Here is a 22557-nt window from a genome sequence, read left to right as displayed (position 1 = left end):
GGGAAGTCCCTCTTGGATTCACTTCTGACCTTAAGTGAAACCTACTATTGTATATTTCTCTACAGAGGGATTGTGATGCTTTATTTCCCAGATGTCCTGTAGGAATAAAGATTATTTAAAATATGATTAATTTGACTTAGGAATTTATCTTTTTCTGTAACAGTAGAAAAGGGATGACTGCAGCACTGTATGGTGAAGTAGACACAGAATTTTGAATTGGAAGTCTTAGAGCCCACCTCATCCACTTCATAGGCATGTGTGTCTGGACAAGGTGTTGAATCTTTCTGCCTCTGCATCATTATGAGTAAAATTTGGCTAGTCTTTTTAACTTTTTATTTTATATTGGAGTATAGATGATTAACAATGTTGTATTAGTTTCAGGCATACAGTAAAGTGATTCAGTTATACATATACATGTAGCTATTCTTTTTCAAATTCTTTTCCCATTTAAGTTGTTACATAACATGGAGCAGAGCTCCCTGTGCTATACAGTAGGTCCTTGTTGGTTATCCATTTTATTTTATTTTATTTTTTCAATTTTCTCTATAGTTTATTAATAAATAAAAAGTTTTTTTTTTTTTTTTTTAAAAAAGAAGCATCATAATTTGGCTATTCCTACTGCCTTAAAGGGTCTTGGGTGGTTCAAAGTGTTGTTACATGACAGTGCTTTGTAAGCCTTAGCACAGCATATAAAGTCTTAGTTGCTTTTTCTGTGTTTCCCGGTGCTCTTTTCTCCATGTTCATATAGGTTACTCGTTCTCATAGATAGTGCTTTGCTAAGTGTTGCTCATGTTGGAATGCCTTTACCCCACTCTTTGCCAGATTATCAGCTCTTATTCATACAGCCCATTGTAGAAGGTTGATTTGTGGCCGGCGAAAGATATGTCCAAGGCCTACCATCTGGTACCTATGAGTTTGACCTTATTTGGAAAAAGACTCTTTGTAGATGTAATTAGGTTAAGAATCTTGAGATGAGATCATTCTGGATTAACCGGGTGAGCCTTAAAAATCCAATGACAAGTGCTCTTATTTTGTGGGAGCAGCTCATCCTTTATTAATGTTAGGAGTGGGGACAACGGGAGAAGGCCATGCAAGGACAGGCGGAGACAAGAGTTATGTTGCCACAAGCCAAGGAGTGCTTGGTGCCACCATAAACTGGAAGAAGCAAGGAAAGGTTTTTCCCTGAGAGCCTTGGGGAGGCTGAATGTAGCACTGACAACAGCTTGACTTTATACTTCTGGCCTCTAGAACTGTGAAAAAATAAATAGCTCTTCATTTTAAGCTACCAGGTTTGTGGTAACTTATTGTAGCAGCCACAGGAACCTAATACACGCCTCTTTTAAGGCTCGGCTCAAGCGTCCTCTGATCCTGGAAGTCTCCTGCATTCCCAAGGCTGGGCGAGGTGCCCCTCCTCTGTGTGCCCATCTGTCACCCTACATGCACCTGTTGTGTAATTATGCACTGATGTGTCTGCCTCCTCTGTGACACTGAGAGTTCTATGACAGTGGGGTTGTACCTTAACAATGTTTTCACCTTGCATATAACAGCTCAATATATATTTGTTTTATGCAGAATGCTCTCAAACTCTCTCTCACCTGTATTAACTCCCCCACCAGCACTTTGGTCTTAGTGCTCGTAGTGGAAACCAATGCGTCTGGCTTTTCTTTTTTTTTTCTTCGAATTTTTGAATTTTATTTCATTTATTTTTTTATATAGCAAGTTCTCATTAGTTTTCCATTTTATACATATTAGTGTATATATGTCAATCCCAATCTCCCAATTCATCACACACACACACCCCAGCCGCTTTCCCCCCTTGGTGTCCTTACGTTTGTTCTCTATATCAGTGTCTCAGTTTCTGCCCTGTAAACTGGTTCATCTGTACCATTTTTCTAGGTTCCACATACATGCATTAATACACAATATTTGTTTTTCTCTTTCTGACTTACTTCACTCTGTATGACAGTCTCTAGATCCATCGACGGCTCTACAAATGACCCAATTTCGTTCCTTTTTATGGCTGAGTAATATTCCATTGTATATATGTACCACATCTTCTTTATCCAGTCGTCTGTCAATAGGCATTTAGGTTGCTTCCATGACCTGGCTATTGTAAATAGTGCTGCAGTGAACATCGGGGTGCATGTGTCGTTCTGAATTATGGTTTTCTCTGGGTGTATGCCCAGTAGTGGGATTGCTGGGTCACATGGTAATTCTATTTTTAGTTTTTTAAGGAACCTCCATAGTGTTCTCCATAGTGGCTGTATCAATTTACATTCTCACCAACAATGCAAGAGTGTTCCCTTTTCTCCACAGTCTCTCCAGAATTTGTTGTTTGTAGATTTTCTGATGATGCCCATTCTAATTGGTGTGAGGTGATACCTCATTGTAGTTTTGATTTGCATTTCTCTAATAATTAGTGATGTTAAGCAGCTTTTCATGTGCCTCTTGGCCATCTGTATGTCTTCTTTGGAGAAATGTCTATTTAGGTCTTCTGCCCATTTTTGGATTGGGTTGTTTGTTTTTTTATTATTGAGCTGCTTGAAGTGTTTATATATTTTGGAGATTAATCCTTTGTTGATTTGTTTGCAAATATTTTCTCCCATTCTGAGGGTTGTCCATTCATCTTGCTTGTAGTTTCCTTTGCTTTGCAAAAGCTTTGAAGTTTCATTAGGTCCCATTTGTTTATTTTTGTTTTTATTTCCATTACTCTAGGAGGTGGATCAAAAAAGATCTTGCTGTGATTTATGTCAAAGAGTAGTCTTCCTATGTCTTCCTTTAAGAGTTTTATAGTGTCTGGTCTTACATTTAGGCCTCTAATCCATTTTGAGTTTATTTTTGTGTATGGTGTTAGGGAGTGTTCTAATTTCATTCTTTTACATGGATCTGTCAAGTTTTCCCAGCACCACTTATACAGTGGAGAAAAGACAGTCTCTTAAATATCTTTGCCTCCTTTGTCATAGATTAGTTGACCATAGGTGGGTTTATCTCTGGGCTTTCTATCCTGTTCCATTGATCTATATTTCTGTATTTGTGCCAGTACCATATTGTCTTGATTACTGTAGCTTTGTAGTAGAGTCTGAAGTCAGGGAGTCTGATTCCTCCAGCTACATTTTTATTCCCTTAAGACTGCTTTGGCTATTCGGGGTCTTTTGTGTCTCCATACAAATTTTAAGATTTTTTGTTCTAGTTCTGTAAAAAATGCCATTGGTAATTTGATAGGGATTGCACTGAACCTGTAGATTGCTTTGGGTAGTAGAGTCATTTTCACAATACTGATTCTTCCAATCCAAGAACGTGGTATATCTCTCCATCTGTTTGTATCATCTTTAATTTCTTTCATCAGTGTCTTATAGTTTTCTGCATACAGGTCTTTTGTCTCCCCAGGTAGGTTTATTCCTAGGTATTTTATTCTTTTTGTTGCAATGGTAAATGGGAGTGTTTCCATAACTTTTCTTTCAGATTTTTCATCATTAGTGTATAGGAATGCAAGAGATTTCTGTGCATTAATTTTTTATCCTGCTACTTTACCAAATTCATTGATTAGCTCTAGTAGTTTTCTGGTGGCATCTTTAGGATTCTCTATGTATAGTATCATGGCATCTGCAAAAACTGACACTTTTACTGCTTCTTTTCCAATTTGTATTCCTTTTATTTCTTTTTCTTCTCTGATTGCCATGGCTAGTACTTCCAAAACTATGTTCAATAATAGTGGTGAGAGTGGGTATCCTTGTCTTCTTCGTGATCTTAGAGGAAATGCTTTCAGTTTTTCACTGTTAAGAATGATGTTTGCTGTGGGTTTGTCATATATGGCCTTTACTGTGTTCAGGTAAGTTTGCTCTATGCCCACTTTCTGGAGAGTTTTTATCATAAATGGGTGTTGAATTTTGTCAAAAGCTTTTTCTGCATCTATTGAGGTGATCATATGGTTTTTATTCTTCAATTTGTTAATATGGTGTGTCACTTTGCTTTGCTTATATTGAAGAATCCTTGCATCCCTGGGAAAAATCCCACTTGATCATGGTGTATGATCCTTTTAACATGTTGTTGGGTTCTGTTTGCTAGTATTTTGTTGAGGATTTTTGCATCCATATTCATCAGTGATATTGGTCTGTAATTTTCTTTTTTTGTAGTATCTTTGTCTGGTTTTGGTATCAGGGTGATGGTGGCCTCCTAGAATGAGTTTGGGAGTGTTCCTTCCTCTTCAGTTTTTTGGAAGAGTTTGAGAAGGATGGGTGTTAGCTCTTCTCTAAATGTTTGATAGAATTCACCTCTGAAGCCATCTGGACATGGACTTTTGTTTGTTGGAAGATTTTTAATCACAGTTTCAATTTCATTACTTGTGATTGGTGTGTTTATATTTTCTGTTTCTTCCTGGTTCAGCCTTGGACGGTTATACCTTTCCAAAAATTTGTCCATTTCTTCGAGGTTGTCCATTTTTTTCCCATAGAGGTGCTTGTAGTAGTCTCCTAGGATAGTTTGCATTTCTGCTGTGTCTGTTGTAACTTCTCCTTTTTCATTTCTAATTTTATTGATTTGAGTCCACTCCCTCTTTTTTTAATGAGTCTAGCTAATGGTTTATCAATTTTGTTTATCTTCTCAAAGAACCAACTTTTAGTTTTATTGATCTTTGCTATTGTTTTCTTTGTTTCTATTTCATTTATTTCTGCTCTGATCTTTATGATTTTTTTCCCTTCGGCTAACTTGGGGTTTTGTTTGTTCTTCTTTCTCTAATTCCTTTAGGTGTAAGGTTAGATTGTTTATTTGAGGTTTTTCTTGTTTCTTTAGGTAGACTTGTATTGCTATAAACTTCCCTCTTAGAACTGGGTTTGCTGCACCCCATAGGTTTTGGATCATCGTGTTTTCATTGTCATTTATCTCTAGGTATTTTTTTATTTCCTCTTTGATTTCTTCAGTGATCTCTTGGTTATTTAGTAACGTATTGTTTAGCCTCCATGTGTTAGTGTTTTTTACGTTTTTTCCCTGTAATTCATGTCTAGTCTCATAGTGTTGTGGTCAGAAAAGTTGCTTGATAAGATTTCAGTTTTCTTAAATTTACTGAGGCTTGATTTGTGACCCAAGATGGGATCTATCCTGGAGAGTGTTCTGTGCGCACTTGAGAAGAAAGTGTAATCTGCTGTTTTTGGATGGAATGTCTTAGAAATATCAATTAAATCTATCTGGTCTATTGTGTCATTTAAAGCTTGTGTTTCCTTATTAATTTTCTGTTTGGATGATCTGTCCATTGGTGTAAGTGAGGTGTTAAATTCCCTCACTCTTATTGTGTTACTGTCAATTTCCTCTCTTACAGCTGTTAGTAGTTGCCTTATGTATTGAGGTGCTCCTATGTTGGGTGCATATATATTTATAATTGTTATATCTTCTTCTTGGATTGATCCCTTGATCATTATGTAGTGTCCTTCCTTGTCTCTTGTAATAGTCTTTATTTTAAAGTCTATTTTATCTGATATGAGTATTGCTACTCCAGCTTTCTTTTGATTTCCATTTGCATGGAATACCTTTTTTCATCCCATCGCTTTCAGTCTGTATGTGTCCTAGGTCTGAAGTGGGTCTCTTCTAGACAGCATATATATGGGTCTTGTTTTTGTATCCATTCAGCAAGCCTGTGTCTTTTGGTTGGAGTATTTAGTCCATTCATGTTTAAGGTAATTATTGATATGTATGTTCCTGTTACCATTTTCTTAATTGTTTTGGGTTTGTTTTTGAAGATCCTTTTCTTCTCTTGTGTTTCCCACTTGGAGAAGTTCTTTTAGCATTTGTTGTAGAGCTGGTTTGGTGGTGCTGAATTCTCTTAGCTTTTGCTTGTCTGTAAAGCTTTTAATTTCTCTATTGAATCTGAATGACATACTTGCCAGCTAGAGAAATCCTGGTGGTAGGTTCTTCCCTTTCATCACTTTAAATATGTCATGCCACTCCCTTCTGGCTTGTAGACTTTCTGCTCAGAAATCAGCTGTCAACCTTATGGGAGTTCCCTTGTATGTTATTAATTATTTTTCCCTTGTTGCTTTCAACAATTTTTCTTTGTCTTTAAGTTTTGCCAGTTTGATTACTGTGTGTCTCGGCATGTTTCTCCTTGGGTTTATCCTGTATGGGTCTCTCTGGACTTCCTGGACTTGGGTGTCTGTTTCCTTTCCCATGTTGGGAAGTTTTCAACTATAATCTTTTCACATATTTTCTCAGGTCCTTTCTCTCTTTCTTCTCCTCCTGGGACCCCTATAATGCAAATGTTGTTGCGTTTAATGTTGTCCTAGAGGTCTCTTAGGCTGTCTTCATTTCTTTTCATTCTTTTTTCTTTATTCTTCTCCACAGCAGTGTATTCCATCATTCTGTCTTCCAGGTCACTTATCCGGTCTTCTGCCTCAGTTATTCTGCTATTGGTTCCTTCTAGTGTATTTTTCATTTCCATTATTATATTGTTCATCTCTGTTTGTTTTTTCTTTAATTCTTCTAGGTCTTTGTTAAACATTTCTTTCATCTTCTCGATCTTTTCCTCCATTCTTTTTCCAAGGTCCTGGATTATCTTCACTGTCATTATTCTGAATTCTTTTTCTAGAAGTTTGCCTATCTCCACTTCATTTAGTTCTTTTTCTGGGGTTTTGTCTTGTTCCTTCATCTGGTACATAGCACTCTGTCTTTTCATCTTGTCTGTCTTTCTGTGAATGTGGTTTTTGTTCCACAGGCTGCAGGGTTATAGTTCTTCTTGCTTCTGCTGTCTGCCCTCTGGTGGATGAGACTATCTAAGAGGCTTGTGAAATTTTCCTGATGTGAGGGACTGGTGGTGGGTAGAGCTGACTGTTGCTCTGGTGGGCAGAGCTCAGTAAAACTTTAATCCACTTGTCTGCTGAGGCATGGGGCTGGGTTCCCTCCCTGTTGGTTGTTTGGCCTGAGGCCACCCAGCACTGGAGCCTACCCGGGCTCTTTGGTGGGGCTAATGGTGGACTCTGGGAGGGCTCACACCAAGGAGTATTTCCCAGAATTTCTGCTGCCAGTGTCCTTGTCCCCACAGTGAGACACAGCCACCCGCTGACTCTGCAGGAGACCCTCCAACACTAGCAGGTTGGTCTGGTTCAGTCTCCTATGGGGTCACTGCTCCTTCCTCTGGGTCCTGATACGCACACTACTTTGTGTGTGCCCTCCAAGAGTGGAGTCTCTGTTTCCCCCAGTCCTGTCGAAGTCCTGCAATCAAATCCTGCTAGCCTTCAAAATCTGATTCTCTAAGAATTCCTCCTCCTGTTGCCGGACCACCAGGTTATGAAGCCTTACGTGGGGCTCAGAACCTTCACTCCAGTGGTTGGACTTCTGCGGTATAAGTGTTCTCCAGTTTGTGAGTCACCCACCCAGCAGTTATAGGAGTTGATTTTATTGTGATTGAGCCCCTCCTACCATCTCATTGTGCCTTCTCCTTTGTCTTTGGATGTGGGATATCTTTTTTGGTGAGTTCCAGTGTCTTCCTGTCGTTGATTTTTCAGCAGTTAGTTGTGCTTCCGGTGCTCTCTGCTCTCACAAGAGGGAGTGAGAGCACGTCCTTCTACTCCGCCATCTTGAACCAATCCTCGCATCTGGCTTTTCATTTGTAAGGTATCTTTTCTCTTTCTGTATATGCTGCCTGGTTACTGTTATTTCTAAAATGCAACTCAGGCACTTGTCTACCCAGAGACTCTCAGCAACTCTACACCTCTTGACTTCTTGCTTTCAGGAACCTCCACAACCCATTCCCAAAGTACTTTTCCAACTTTATCTGCCACTACCCCCCTTCATGAACTTCTGCTCCAGGAAAACGAATCTGTTCATATGTTTATAAAACACGCTTTGCTAATGTAAAAATCTTTGCTAGAGTGATGGATGACATCTCTTCATCACTGTTGAAGTTTTAGTTACCATACAGAGTCCCCCCTGTTCTTTGAGGTCTTCCTGGTCACTCAGGCAGGAATGCCGTGTTCCTTCTCAGAACCACTGTTGTGCTGGTCATTTGTGCTTTTGCAGGCAGCTGTGTGGACCTGGGTAGGATATTTGGGGACATGCCTTTGTTAGCCTGATGGGATCTTTGCTCCTGATGTCAAAGGCCAGCTCTTTTCCACCTTTGCATCTCCTGCAGGACCTGAGGGCCTCCAGTGAAGTGGAGTGCCTCATTCACTGGGTATATTAAAGATATTCGTGCATGTGATATTAATACAGGGAAATTCAGTAACCTGTTCTGATGTAGCCTTTTTTTTTCCAGTTTCCCTTTGTATTTATATTGCTTTGCTCTTATAAGATTTTGTGAAAATGAATGCATTACTAAAAAACTGCCCATTCTCTTGTTTAAATATAATGACCTCTTAGTAACAAATTTGCAAGTGGAAAAATGGATCTTAAACTTTTGGTGAGGACTAGGGGCATTGTTCTGGTGGAGGAGCGCCCCTTCCTTGCCTTTGGGTGGGTTGGCCTTTGGCAAGTGGCTGAAGAGTTTATGGAAGGGTGTTGGACATAGCGGGAGGGGGAGGGAGTTGAGAAGGGGAGAAGCAGTGAACAGAGCCTGGGCCGTTAGTTTCAGGTAGAACAAGGGAGTCAAAACCCTGCACTAAGCAGACTTCTAGGAAATCTGGGTCCCTTGATCACTTAAACATTGTGTAAATTATCTCCTGGACACAGGCAGAGCTTTGTTATCCAAAACACTTGAAATTAGTTGTGATCTTAAGGTAATTACAGTGCTGAGTCATGGCACAAGTCAGTAGTGAATTCCCTCCAATTACATAGTGGGGCAGAGATAGGAAAGACATTTTATCTCAGAATAATCCTCCTTTACAAAGATTTCCATAGCACTTTTTTCCCTTCAGTGAAGGAAGTGATTTGTTTTAAATAGTATAGTCTTGTTCAAATTTCCCTATGTAGGTACAGAAAACTTATTCTCCCAAAACTTTCCTTGGCCTTCCCTCTAGTGAAAGTATAAAGTAGTGTGGGGAGAAGAACTTAGGAGCCCTGAGTTGGAATCCTGCCTCAGTTCTTTGCTAGCTTTGCAACCTTGATCAACTTATTTCTCTAAACATCAGATTCTGTGTCTCTGAAATGGGAATGATAATAAGACTATAGGGTTGTTAAAGGTTGAATGCAGTCACAGTCATCATTATTTTATGGGATTGGTGGAGGGCTGGTGGGAGAAGGACAAAAAATTGTATAATAAGCTTAACTTTTTACAGGTAATTGAGAGAGAAATTATAGCAGCAATATTGGCTTGAGTGAAGGCTGTGTTCTAAGTGATTCTGTGTTCCTTAAGGGAAATTATTTCCACTGTTTAATTCTTCGCAGAATAACGGGACCACTGAGCATCAGGTGGAATCTTTCATAAGGAAAAAACTGGAGTCGCTGTTAAAAGAATCTCAAATTCGAGACAAGGAAGATCCTGATAGTTTCACAGTGAGGGCACTACTGAAGGCCACGCATGAAGGCTTAAATGCACACCTGAAGCAGGTATACATTTCCCTCTTGTACTTGTCCTTCAACAGGAAAAAGAAAGCACCTCATGCTTTGTTTCTTATCATTTGTCATTTGTGGAAGGCTTCTCCAGTTTCTTCCATTTCTATCCTTATATTGCTGGAAAAATGAGACTCTCCTCCTGAAAAATGGAGAGAAATAGTGAATAATAGATTAAAGTGCATGGGTGGGTGTAGAAATGATTCATATGCTCCTTCACTGGCACCCTCAGGACAAAGCCCAGTGCCCCTGCATTCATCTTCCCCACTTGTGTTCAGGTGAGGGTGGGGACTCATTCAGGTGGCCTCCATGCCCTGTTGATCACACCTTCTGAATGTGTATGTCTGTCCACTTCTTCTCCACGGCTGTGTCCTAATTCAGGCCAATGTTAACTCTCACTTAGACTTCTCTTGCCCTCTTTAAATCTAACCTTCACTCTGAAATCAGCATGATGTTTTAAAAATGCAAATCTGATCGTGTCACTCCGCTGTTCAAAATTTTTCAGTGGCTTCCTATTATGCTTGGGATAAATTACAAACTAACTGGGCTTTCAAGGAACTGCATAATTCCATCTTTGCCTACCTCTCCTGTCTCAGATCTCCCCATTTTCCCTGTCACACCACCACCCACGACGTCACACCAGCCACAACCATCTAAATGCCATGGTCTTCCTCACATTCCATTTCCTCTGCCTGGAACACTCCATTTCCACATCTACGCTAGCTAACTCCTACTTAGGCTTTTAAATTCCAGCAACCATGTGGTATTCTAAATGAGTCCTGCCTTGACCCCTAGGTTAGGTTAGCTATCCCTTTTATATTGTTGATGGTAGCCTGTTATATCTTCTTTTTTCAAGAAGTTCTTTTTTTTCCTACACATTTGCATTTATTTGTTCAATATCTGTCTTCCCAACTAGACTGTAGATTCTGTGAAGGCAGGAACCATGTCAGTCTTGATAACCATTGTTTTCCTGACTTGTATAGTGCCTGGACCTTAGTATGACCTTCATATATAGTTGCTGAGTGAATGAATGGTTTGGGCTCTGACTGAGGCTTTTATTCTGCTTTCTAATAAAAATATCATAAATGGGCAAAGAAGAGGGATAGTGGGTTTGCTGATGTTATCACGGCAGGACATTGAGGGCATTTATTCTGGACCAGAGGAGATCCATGTGGTCCCTGGCTTAGCTGATAGCAGCTTCCCCTGCTACTGCTGCCTACCCTCCAGAGCTCAGAGCTCCCTAGGCAGAGGGAAGATCATCACTTTTGGATGTGAGCAACCACTCAGCTTTGGTGGTTACTTTCTAGACTCTACAGAAGTCCAGCCATTCAAACGCCTGGCTGTTTCTCAGGTCTGTTTAGTTTCCAAACATAGAAAACCTAATTCAAAATGGCTTAAATAATGAAGAAAGGCGTTGGGTTAGGTAAGTGGCAAGTTCATTTGCAGAGTGGCCTTCAAGGTGGGCTTAATTCAGAGGCTCAGCAGGGTCATCAAAGACCTGTCTTTCTGTTCTACCTACCGCGTGATTAGCATCATCCCATGTTGGTTCCCCCTCTCCTGGTGCTTGCAGGGTGACTGCCAACAGGCCCCTGAGCTATGTGTTTCTTGGTCCAAGTACAGAGAGAGTGAGACAGTGTATGTGCCTCATCCAACAAACCAGAGTTTGTGCTGAGCTCTGGTTGAGCATCTTAGCTCATGTGCCCACTCCTGAGTTGATCCCCGTGGTGGCCTTGCATATGTGCCCTTCTTGGAACAGTAGTTTGGCAAGGACGTAGGATACCATTGGCTTGCTGATGCCACTGAGAACTTACCCCTGGAACTGGCACCAAGGTCTGCCCCTCTGAAAATGCATTCTGCCCCTGCATGCTGGAGGGGCAGAATGGAATGTTGGGAGACAACCAAAATGTCATTTACAGCATTACTGCCCTTACAGTTTATCATACAATTTTGAATTTTCTTGAACATTTCTATAAATACCAGTTAGCCTCTCCCTTTCCTCCCTGACCCTCCAGCCTCTTAGTTTAAACTACACAAACGTCTGTAAAATCACATTCGGTTAACCCGGCTTGATTTCTGCTTCTTGTCCCTGGTGAACTCTCTTTGGCTAATCTGGGCCAGTCACTTCCCCTTATGCTTTTGGAGAAGTCTTTTCTTGTTCCATCGTAGATCATTCCAACTGGAAAGACAACAGCAGGTCTTGGAGATTTTTGAAGAAACAAATCAAGCCCATCTTTCTTTTTATGGAAGAGATCCTAATGGTAATTTCCCCATCAGGTAAGATGGTAAGGGACTTCAAATTTCAGAGAAGTAGTAGGACAAAACTCCTCCTCTTTTTTATTTTTTTACTCTCCCTTAAACCTGGGTGACTGCAAGAATGTATCAGACTTGCAGAAAGTAAATGGAGGCTGCAACTTTAATAAACTGGACTATGAAGTGTTAAGGTTTTTAACCCTGCTGTTGTGTTAGTTTTTAAAGTATGGTTTTGGTTCAGTGGCAAACAAAGACAAGTTACTGTAGAGACAAGTCCATCTGTGTCAGATACATATACACATGTAGAGCCAAGGCTGAGAATGTGCTGTGGGGTTCAGGACAGCTCATCACTTCAGCTCCCTTCCCTCCTGTATCGTCACTCAGAAGTGCAGTACTGTGTGCTACTGGTGCCAGCTTTTTCCTGGAGATCTCCGAAGTAAAACAAAAATGACATTCTCATCCTTCACGCTGGAAGCACTTAGTAGAAGGATGCCTGCCTTCTTTAGAGTTCTGAATTCACTTCTTTGTTTACATCCCAGCTACAGCCATCTGGGTAGCCTTAATTATTCCTTACATGAACTTTTGCACCTCTCCCTGCTGTCCCGCTCCCTCCAGTCTCTCATTTATACCACTACCATAGCGATATTTCAGAAACATGCATCTGATCACATCATTCTCCTATTTTAAACCATTCAAATGCTCTTCATAGTTTGGAGGATAAAGCTCAAATTGAAAGCTATAGCCCAAAAGATCCTTTCTCCATCATCTGACCCCAGCTCTGATTTGTTCATTAATGTGCGTGTGTACAGTACAAATACACAACCCAACCCCTGCCTTTCTTTGTTTCCTGGAAAGTGCCATGTTCCTGGCATTTGGCCTTTGTGTTTGCTTTTTCCTTGCACACTTCCTCTTCCTCACTTCACGTAGATAATGTCTACCTGTCTTCTGGCTTCAGCTTTTGTAACATGTCCCCTTAGAAGTCCTCCTCGATCCTCAAGTCTAGGTAGATGGCCTTCCCGTGCCCTCAGGCAGTACCCTGAACTTTCCCCATCATAGTCTTATTATAGTGTGTTATGATCATTTGTCTCCATCATAAGAGTGCAAGCCCAGGGAGGACAAAGTCTACATCTCTCTTGCTTGCTGTCTCCCTTGTATTCATGTTGAGTTCCTAGCACAGTGTTTGATCCATGGATTCAATGAAAGATGCAGTGCTGATGCTCAAGGAGAGGTCAAGTTGGGGAGAGATATCTGTGTGTATTCCTCTGGTACATAAAGAAGGAGTGTAGAGTGGGGGAGGGAGAGAAAGCCAGAGAGGAGACAGAACTACACAGAATCCCTGTTTTATCACCAACTAGCTTCGTAACTTTGGGCATATTATCTAACTTCACTATACTTCTGTTTTTCTTATCTGCAAAACTAGGATTTTAATTATACTTATCTCCAGGGATGGTTGTATATACTAAGTGAGAATATATGTAATACACTTAGCATAATCCTTGGGGCATAGCAGGTGCCTATTAAAATGGATGACCTTATACCTCAACTTGCTTGGGGCAACCTCGCTTTATACCTATTGTCCCAGCGTAATTATTAAAGGTGCCCGATTTCACTCTTTTTTAAAAAAAAATAAATTTATTTATCTATTTATTTTTGGCTGCGTTGGGTCTTCGTTGCTGCTAGCGGGCTTTCTCTAGTTGTGGTGAGCGGGGGCTACTCTTCATTGCAGTGTGCAGGCTTCTCATTGCGGTGACTTCTCTTGTTGTGGAGCGTGGGCTCTAGGCGCTCGGGCTTCAGTAGTTGTGGCACACGGGCTCACTAGTTGTGGCTCACGGGCTCTAGAGTACAGGCTCAGTAGTTGTGGTGCATGGGCTTAGTTGCTCCATGGCATGTGGGATCTTCCCGGACCAGGGCTCGAACACGTGTCCCCTGCTTTGGCAGGCGGATTCTTAACCACTGAGCCACCAGGGAAGTCCCCATTTCACTCTTAAGAGTCCTGTTTTGGACAATAGATGACATGGTCTCCCTACTAATAGATGAGCTACTAGAACTGGAGAGGAACTCAGAGGTTAATTGGTCCATTCCTCCCCCATGTCACAGATAAGAGGACTGAGGTCAAGAGGTGGGTGTTTACCCCAGAGGAGCAAGTCTTTAGCACAGAGTGTGTGCTGGAATCTCCTATGTTTTGCTTCACCTATTAATCCCTCTCTTTCCATCTGATTCTGAGTCCCAGGGTATTTCTTATGTGTTCAGCTTCTGTTTCCCATCAATGTATTGATGTATATAATTTCCTGCTTAGACTTAAATCCATCAGAGAGACTCTCATTCACCTTAAAACACCGTTTCAATTCTCTGTTCTTCAGACTGAATAAGCCTAGTTCTGTAAAACTTTTCTAATAGGTTAAAAATGATCTTTTAAATCACCTTAAAAAAAAAAAAAAAAAGAGATGGGGGACCTGAGGCTACATGGTGGCAGAACTGGGTCTCCTAACTTGAAGAGCAGTGTTACTTCTATTACCATATCTTACTACTTTCTTAATTCTAGGGTTTTTGAATAGTTAATGATCAGCTTTAATTGATCTTCAAAGGCAGTCAATGTATATAAACCAGGCAACTAAAATTACCCTGTAAACCTGCCACCCACCCTCCTCCACTATTTTCTGAACTGACTTTTCCCCAACCGAGTTCTCACAGTTCCCCCTCCCCATCCTGCATTGTATCTTTGATTAGTTTCTATGGATATATGTAGATGCTCTTCCTGACCTTTTGATTTCGGGTGGTTTTGCTCACCTACATTTATTCCATTTATGAGATAATCTCTGTTCAGCTGAAAGTCCCGGGAGGGCGGGGCCTCTTGGTCTCCTCTTACATCATGTAATTAGTGAATCACCTAATACATATTTTTAGGGATGACAATTGGAAAAAGAGTCTAAACCCTTTTAGCAGAGTGGTCTTTTTTTTTTTTTTTCCTGTCCCCTAGAGTAAAGAGATCTCTAGCCTGGAAAATTAATTCACATGAGGAGGAATTCAGAATCTACAATACATCTTTCCTGTGCTTACCACAGAGGGAATGATTTTAATGAACAGATAAGCTCTGCTGCAGTTTACTTAAAGAAAAACAATCTTATTGCCTCATAGATATACTTGGATTTTATTTGTTTTTAATGTTTCCAAATTCTAAATAGTAATTAAGTGATCAGTCTGATTAGTTTTTTTTAGTCAACTGAATTGGCTGTTAATGACTTGTGGCCATTTTTCAAAATTAAATCTACTTTTAACTGAAGATGATTTATTCCCCCTCAGGGCATTGATAGGAATACATCCTGTGCTCTAGAGAGCCTTGTGAACAGGCAGTAGAGAGGCCTGCACACCTGGGCATTACTGAGAGGTCCTTGACCCCAGCTTTGGGGAGCTGTTGGCAGCTGCCATCTCCTGATGGTGCCCAGGTCTCTCTCTGCAGCATCCCCCCCCTCTCTCAAGGCAGACACAGCCACCTTCAGGGAAGTGGAGGGTAGAGCAGGAGGAAATGAGCAGGACCTTCCGGCTGCCCACCAAGAGATGGAAGGAGAGAGGGACTCCATGCCCTTCCACCAGAACTAAGGAGAAAACAAAAGCAAAGAAGAAAAGTAGTCATATTATGCTTTATTTACTCAGCATCCAGATGTGAAGGAAAGTGGAAAGAAAACACATGGACGATCCCTCATGACCAACTTCGGAAAACATAAGGTACGAATTAAGGAAAATAAGTGTGCATAATTCAGGTAATTTAAAGAGTCTAGAGGGTGACAGGAGACTATCATCATGACCTTGGAATAACTGCAGATTTCTCAATGAGGACCCCAGAAAAGGAAAAAGTTGATAATTAAACTATTTTATAATTTAAGAACTCCTGTTCATCAGAAGTATCAAAGAGCAAATAACATACTGGGAAAGAATATTTTCAATATTCTGTACAAGTCCACAAAGGATTTCTTTCCTGAATATATAAAGAATTCCTATAAATCAATAAAGAAGGCACACTAATTTTTAAAAAACAAGCAAAAGGCTTAAATGAACTTCACAACAGAAGATATCCAAGTGGCTAATATGGAAAAGGTTCTCCCCCTATCAGTCCTCTGGGAAATGCAAACTAAAATGATGATGAGATTCCGTGTACACCCACCACAACAGCAAACATAAAGAGATTGACAACAGCATGTGTTAGTGAGGATGCTGGGCAACTTGAGCTCTCATCAACTGCTAATGGGAACCTGCCTTTGTGCAGCTACTTCCACACACTGTTTCACAGTACCAACTAAAGCCACTCTATGAACCATGTCTTATCAGTTCCATTGTTAGGTGTGTGTCACGAGACAAACAACGATATTTACAGGGGCATTAGTTGCAATACTACAAACAGGAGACAGTTCAAACGTCCATCAGCATTAGAAAGGATAAAAATTGTGGCGTATTCACATAAGGGAATATTTATCAGCAATGAGAATGACAAAATTACAACTACATGCAATAGTGTGATCTTTGTAAACATGACATTGAGCAAAAGAAGCCAGACCCAAGAGAGTACATACAGTTTGAGTCCATTTATATGAAGCTCAAAAACAGGCAAAAAAAAATCTATGGGATAAAAGTCAAGATAGTAGTTACCTTTGGGGAGAAGGTGATGACCGAACGGGAGAACCTGAAGGCTTTGGGGCAGATAATATTCCATTTCCTCACTTGGGTGGTTTCACTTTGTGGAAAGCCATCATGCTGTGCACTTACGATTCCTGTGCTTTTCTAAGTGTATGCTTTACCTTCAATAAAAAGGTAAAACATGTTAAACAAGTCAATTATTGGGTGATGAACTTTATGCATGAGGTTTCTCCAAGGCCATTTCTTGTACTTTAATGAATGTTGTATCTGGAATTTCCTGCCCCATCAATAGGATAATTTATTGAAAGGTTGGACAAAATAGCCATAATGAACTGAAAACAACCAAAATGTTCTCCCATAAAGACTGCTTGAGTAAATCATGATTCATTCACACAATGGACAATTATGCAGCCATTAAAAGATGATCACTCTGGGCTTCCCTGGTGGCACAGTGGTTGAGAGTCCGCCTGCCAATGCAGGGGACGCGGGTTCGTGCCCCGGTCCGGGAAGATCCCACATGCCGCGGAGCGGCTGGGCCTGTGAGCCATGGCCGCTGAGCCTGTGCGTCCGGAGCCTGTGCTCCACAGCGGGAGAGGCCACAACAGTGAGAGGCCCGCGTACCGCAAAAAAAAAAAAAAAAAAATGAAAGAAAGATGATCACTCTGACGAGCTCAACATGCAAAACATTAAATAAAAAAATAAGATGAAAAACTGATTATGTCATATGTTAACTATGATAAGATGTATCAAAACTGTATGTAAAGAAAATATATCATCATTTCTCCAAATATCTATCATTGGCGATTCATTACTTATTTCTACTTTCTGCATTTTATATTTTAAAATGAACCTGGGAAAGACAGATTTATTATTGTAACACCTCAAATTACTAACTATATGCAGAATTGGAGAATATTTCTTTTCTTGATTACAACCACTCATTTAAATTAAAATTATTTTCCAAAGTAAAGCTTTTAGGGAGTACCTTTGCTAGTATAGCATTAGCATTTATTATGTCTCAAGTCATAAGAGTGAATGTTTACAAGACTATTTACAGGTTATTTAAATAAGTATTAATAGTATTTTAAATTGAAAGTTAATATTATGTGGTTTACAGAATGATTTTCCATGTCGTCTCATTTAATCATCACAAAAATAATAATCCTTTAGGACAGATGTTTTTGTCCTACCCTTTAAAAAAGCACAATAGAAAGCTTGAGAGATTAGCCAATTTATCAGCTTGGTGAGAGGCCAATCTGGAACATGAGATCATCAGATGCCTGGGTCCACGCCATGTGCACTGAAGTTCTCAAGGCATAAATAAGATGTAAAAATGTTCTAGACTAAATTGGCGCCTTGCCGTCAGTGCAGTAGAGTTGAATGTGTTTATGCCAACAGGGTAGTTTGAATTTTTTTATTTGTTGAGAATGAGAAAATCTAGAAGTTGATTTGGTCCCATGGTAATGTGGGGATGGAGTCCCTTTCCTTTTCTAAGCCATGTTCCCAAAATGTCCAGGGTACTCTGTCTAAAGGTCTTACCTTTGTTTGTAGAAGCTGTAATTTTGGTGGCAAGTTTTTCTGCAGTTACTAGGGCCCCTCCCCATCATTTGTATCGTTGACGTGTGTGTTGCCAAATATTGGGGTTATCTCCAATGTGGTGGGGCTGAAAGTGTATCATTCCTAAGAGGTTTTATGTCTAACAGCTAATCTGTCCAAAGACACCAGGTTAGTCCTACAGTCTTTCAGCCTGACTCCTGTAGGTAACAATTTTCATTCTGCTCTAGAAATTAAGATGGGTCAAAGTCTGAAATGAACAGTTTGATTTAGATGGGTTTTTGAATGCATACTGAACAAAAGCAGGAGTGGTAGTTATTCATTTAAAAATTACTACTTGTCTTTTTTTATCAAATCTGCCTTTTATAAGTAAGTCAAAGGGAATAGTGAGCTTCCTATATAAAAGGACCCTTTATCCCTTATAATCGTTTAAATAGATATTACAACTTTAACCCTACCCCTCACAGAGACCTTCAATGCATGACTAATAGTCTAAGACCTACATTTTATGTGGCTTAGAAGTCAATGTTAGAGCATGAAACCCTCCATTTTGCCTTGATATTTTAAGATAATTTTGGCCACAGACATGCTTATTATTGATGGTGAGACAAGCTGCAATATTTGGTCAGTTGTTTTTTTCCAAGTAATTGTCCTTGTGTGTGTGTGTGTGTGTGTGTGTGTGTGTCTATTTTAAAGCTCATTCCTCTGTATGTTGTAGATGTACCTGATGTGCTGAGTTTGTGTTAAGTGAACTCTGATTTTTCCGGCAGAAAACCACAAAATCACGGTCCAAATCTTGTAGTGCTGATGAAGGGGAGGACGCACAGCAGAACCCTGGCAAGGAGACCGGCCAGCTGTACAGGTAAGAAAGCTCTCCATGTTTCCTGCTCAGGCTCCTGGGGCCCCTCCATCCACATCAGCTTGGCTGTTTTAGTTGTACATGTCTAGGAAATCAGATTGCAAGGTAGAGAGCTCTGCAGTGGGACATGTGAAGATCAACAGGATGTGAGATTATAATACATGTAGGGCACTTGTGCTGCCTGGCACACAGTGAGCTCTTAATAAATGCTGGCTGTAGCAGTTGTCAGGTAAAAGATATCTTCAGAGAAGAGAGAGGGACCACATGAACTAGTACAGAGGGGCTCTCACAGGAGACTGAAGGAGAAGATAGATGATGAGAACATGTGAAGAGTCAGGGATCTGAAATCAGCCAGACTTCAAACTCTTGTTCCTCCAACTTTAAGATGGGGGCAAGTTAGGCTCCTCATTTGTATCTATTTCTTAGGGTCATTGTAAGGATTAAAGGAATTAAACTATTTGGCTTGATGAGCCCTACTCCAATTAACTAAGTGCTCAAAAATATTAGCTGCTGTTGTCTTTATTATTGCCAGTAGAATTTGGAATGAGTAAAATGGCCAAAACTGTAGAACCCAAATTGTGACACATGATTTGATACAGGATTTTCTGGCAAATTATGTATACAGTAAGTCTCGCAAAGGAAAGTAAATTATATCCTTCATAGACAGATAAATATACAAACACGTGCACATGTACACACACACCCCTCTGTGACTTTATCATAAGACTGAAACTAAACGAAATTGGAGGCACAGAGGTCCTATAGGAATAAATCACATTTAGTGTTCACTTAAATTTTATATTTGAGCTTCACTCCAACAGAATGTCCATACATAAAATAGTAACTAATTAGTGAGGGCAAAGGAGATGTGTATGGTTCCTACCCTTAGAGTACAGAAAATTCAATATGTAGTTACAGTAAAGGATATAAGAGAAATAGAATTACCTTCCAGGAGACCTCTGCTGTGAATTTTCTCAAATATAAGTTTGAGAAAGGCTTGGCTCTGAATCATATAGCCAGGGAAGCTGTCACGTGAAATCACGTTGCATGCTGCTCTTGAGTCCATTAGAGATTTGCCCGTAATAGCTATCGAGGCTCAAGCATTGATGACGGTGTCCTTTCGGGACTTCAGTAAACTAATTCAATTTTAAGATAAGGATTAAAAGGGCTAACTTTATACAGAAGTCGTCTGTGTTATGGAGTGTCCTGGGAGTTTTACTTGTCATTTCTAGGCATTACCTCTCTCACATTGATTTATAATCATTTGCTTTCACAAAACCAGATTTTTACCGATGGCTAGAGAATTTCCTAATTACGTGGTGAAGGAGGAACATGGATTCTTCTTCCCATTGTTTTTTTGTTTGTTTGTTTGTTTGTTTTTGCGGTATGCGGGCCTCTCACTGTTGTGGCCTCTCCCGTTGCGGAGCACAGGCTCCGGATGCGCAGGCTCAGTGGCCATGGCTCACGGGCGCAGCCGCTCCGCGGCATGTGGGATCTTCCCAGACCGGGGCACGAACCCGTGTCCCCTGCATCGGCAGGCGGACTCTCAACCACTGCGCCACCAGGGAAGCCCCCATTGGTTTTTATACCTGTCTATGTGCCTGTCTTCTTTCTTGGCAAAATGAGTTGTTGACACATTTTGGCCTTAATTCTTTTGTTGAATGTATATAAGTATCATTACAGTAAGAATTTTTGTCTGATTTGTTCACTATTTTATCTCCAATAGGTGCTCAATAAATATTCACTGAGTGAATAAATCTATATCATCACTATCTAAGTCCAGAACATTTTCATCACACCAAAAAGAAACTCTACCATTAGCAGCGACTTTCCATCTCTCTCTCCCCCGGTCTCTGGTACCAACTTTTTGTCTCTATAGATTTGCCTTTTCTGGACATTACATATAAATGGAATCCTACAATATTTGGCCTTTTTTGTCTGGCTCCTTTCACTTAGTATAATATTTCCAAGATTCATCCATGTTGTAGAATGTATCAGTACTTCATTCCTTTTTATTGTTGAATAATATTCCATTGTATGAATATATTGCATTTCATTTATCTATTAATTAGCTATAGGATATTTAGGTTGTTTTCACTTTCTGGCTATTATGAATAATACTGCTATGAACATTCATTTCTAAGTTTTTATGTGGACATAGGTTTTTATTTCTCTTGGGTATATACTTAAAAGTGGAATTCCTGAGTCACATGGTAACTGTTTAATTTTTTGAGGAACTGCCAAACTATGTTGGCAAAGCAGTTGTACCATTGAAAATTCCGCAGCAATATATGAGCATTCCAGTTTCTCCTTATCCTTGCCAACACCCATTATTGCCTGCCTTTTTGGTTATAGCCAACCTAGTAGATATGCAGTGGTATCTCACTGTAGTTTGGTTTGCATTTCCTAAATGACTAATGTTGAGCTTCTTTTCATGTTCTTATTGGCCATTTGTGTATCTCCTTTGGTGGGGATTGAAGTTTTTAATGATTATATGTTTTCCTAGAGGAGAAAAGTGTGTCTGTGAGGAGAATGTGATAATCTATGGAGAATTTTACTGTGGCAAAGAGTAAGTGGCAGAATTTGTAAAGTTGTACAGCAGATCCTAGGAGTGGTTTATGGGATACAGAAGATATAGATGTACAGAGAGAGTAAGTAATGGATATTTGTCTTAAGAAGTTGAAGAATATAGAAAAAGCATAAAGAAGAAATCAAAAATCACTGTACTTATACCTCTAGAAGATAATGACTATGGAAAGTTTGGTGTATTTATCTTTAGGTATAGGATTCTTGTGACTGACAGTACAGTATCCCTACTGCTTTTTAGTCCAGGTTCTCCTTCTGACAAAGCAGAGTGATTCCCTGCTAAATTCTGGTTTACTCCACAGTTGGGTAATGGTGGGAATCAAGCCCTTCACAATAGAACTCACAAATTCAGGAGAAGAGACTGTGAATAAAGTCTGGCTGAGCGGTGAAAAAAGCCACAAGAGTATGGTGTTGTGGTGGAGAGAATGCTGAACTAAAAATCACACTTGGTTTCTAATCCTGGCTCCATCAGGAGCAGGTAGGGAAGGTGGAGTAACCAGAAGCCCAAACGTCTTCCAGCTCTAAAATGTCATGAGTCCTGGTGTGTATTTTACAGGTTGGGCCGCCGAAGGAAAACCATGAAGCTCTGTCGAGAGCTCTCTGATTTGGTTGTGTACACAAACTCCGTGGCAGCCCAGGACATTGTGGATGATGGTAAGGCCTGAGGGTTTTTTCTTCTGGATACACACTCCTGACCTTTCTTTGTCAATTGTTAATTAAACTTTTGTTAATCGGATCATCAGCACACATTTCTGGAACTGTGGAGAATCCAGCTTGAGTGTCAGGAAACTGATGGCTGGTACAATGCTTAGCTCACAGGGAGGGCTCTTTTGATTACTTTGCCTAATTGGCTAGAGGTCAGAGGAAGACTTTATTATTATTAAAAACACAAATGTATCAGAGCAAGGTCTTCCCAGTCTTCAAACTATGGAGACTTGACTTAGTTTGATGGCCAGATCACAGATGGCTGTTCCAAGTGTGAATGACTAGAAGAAAGAGGAAATTAATTGACAAATATAACATCTTGAAACGCCCTGTATTTTCTCATTGAAAATTTTGACCTTGATGAAAATAATTTAATCCACAGATTGCAATTTTAACAACAAGAGCAGAAATTTCAGAAGCATTGACTCTTTCACAGTTTCTTACCCATCAGTTGCCATATGTGGAGTTGAGAAATTCTAGTTACAACTGTTCTTACCCTGAGT

The 22557-nt window shown here is 40.1% G+C and overlaps 1 protein-coding gene across 2 annotated transcripts in view; it reads left to right on the top strand.

Annotated features, from left to right (window-relative positions):
• The window catches only part of PLCH1 (phospholipase C eta 1), a 236969-nt gene that overhangs the window by 192110 nt on the left and 22302 nt on the right, over positions 1-22557 (top strand). For both annotated transcript variants that reach the window (XM_067737817.1, XM_067737816.1), the window contains 4 exons: positions 9307-9468; positions 15373-15444; positions 18675-18766; positions 21906-22003. In XM_067737817.1, coding sequence (XP_067593918.1) covers positions 9307-9468; positions 15373-15444; positions 18675-18766; positions 21906-22003 — 424 coding nt within the window. The remainder of the gene's footprint in view (positions 1-9306; positions 9469-15372; positions 15445-18674; positions 18767-21905; positions 22004-22557) is intronic.

The sequence above is a fragment of the Pseudorca crassidens genome, chromosome 5, assembly GCF_039906515.1.
Source record: "Pseudorca crassidens isolate mPseCra1 chromosome 5, mPseCra1.hap1, whole genome shotgun sequence".
NCBI classification, from domain to species: Eukaryota; Metazoa; Chordata; class Mammalia; order Artiodactyla; family Delphinidae; genus Pseudorca; species Pseudorca crassidens.
This window is presented reverse-complemented; position numbering and strand designations above follow the sequence as displayed.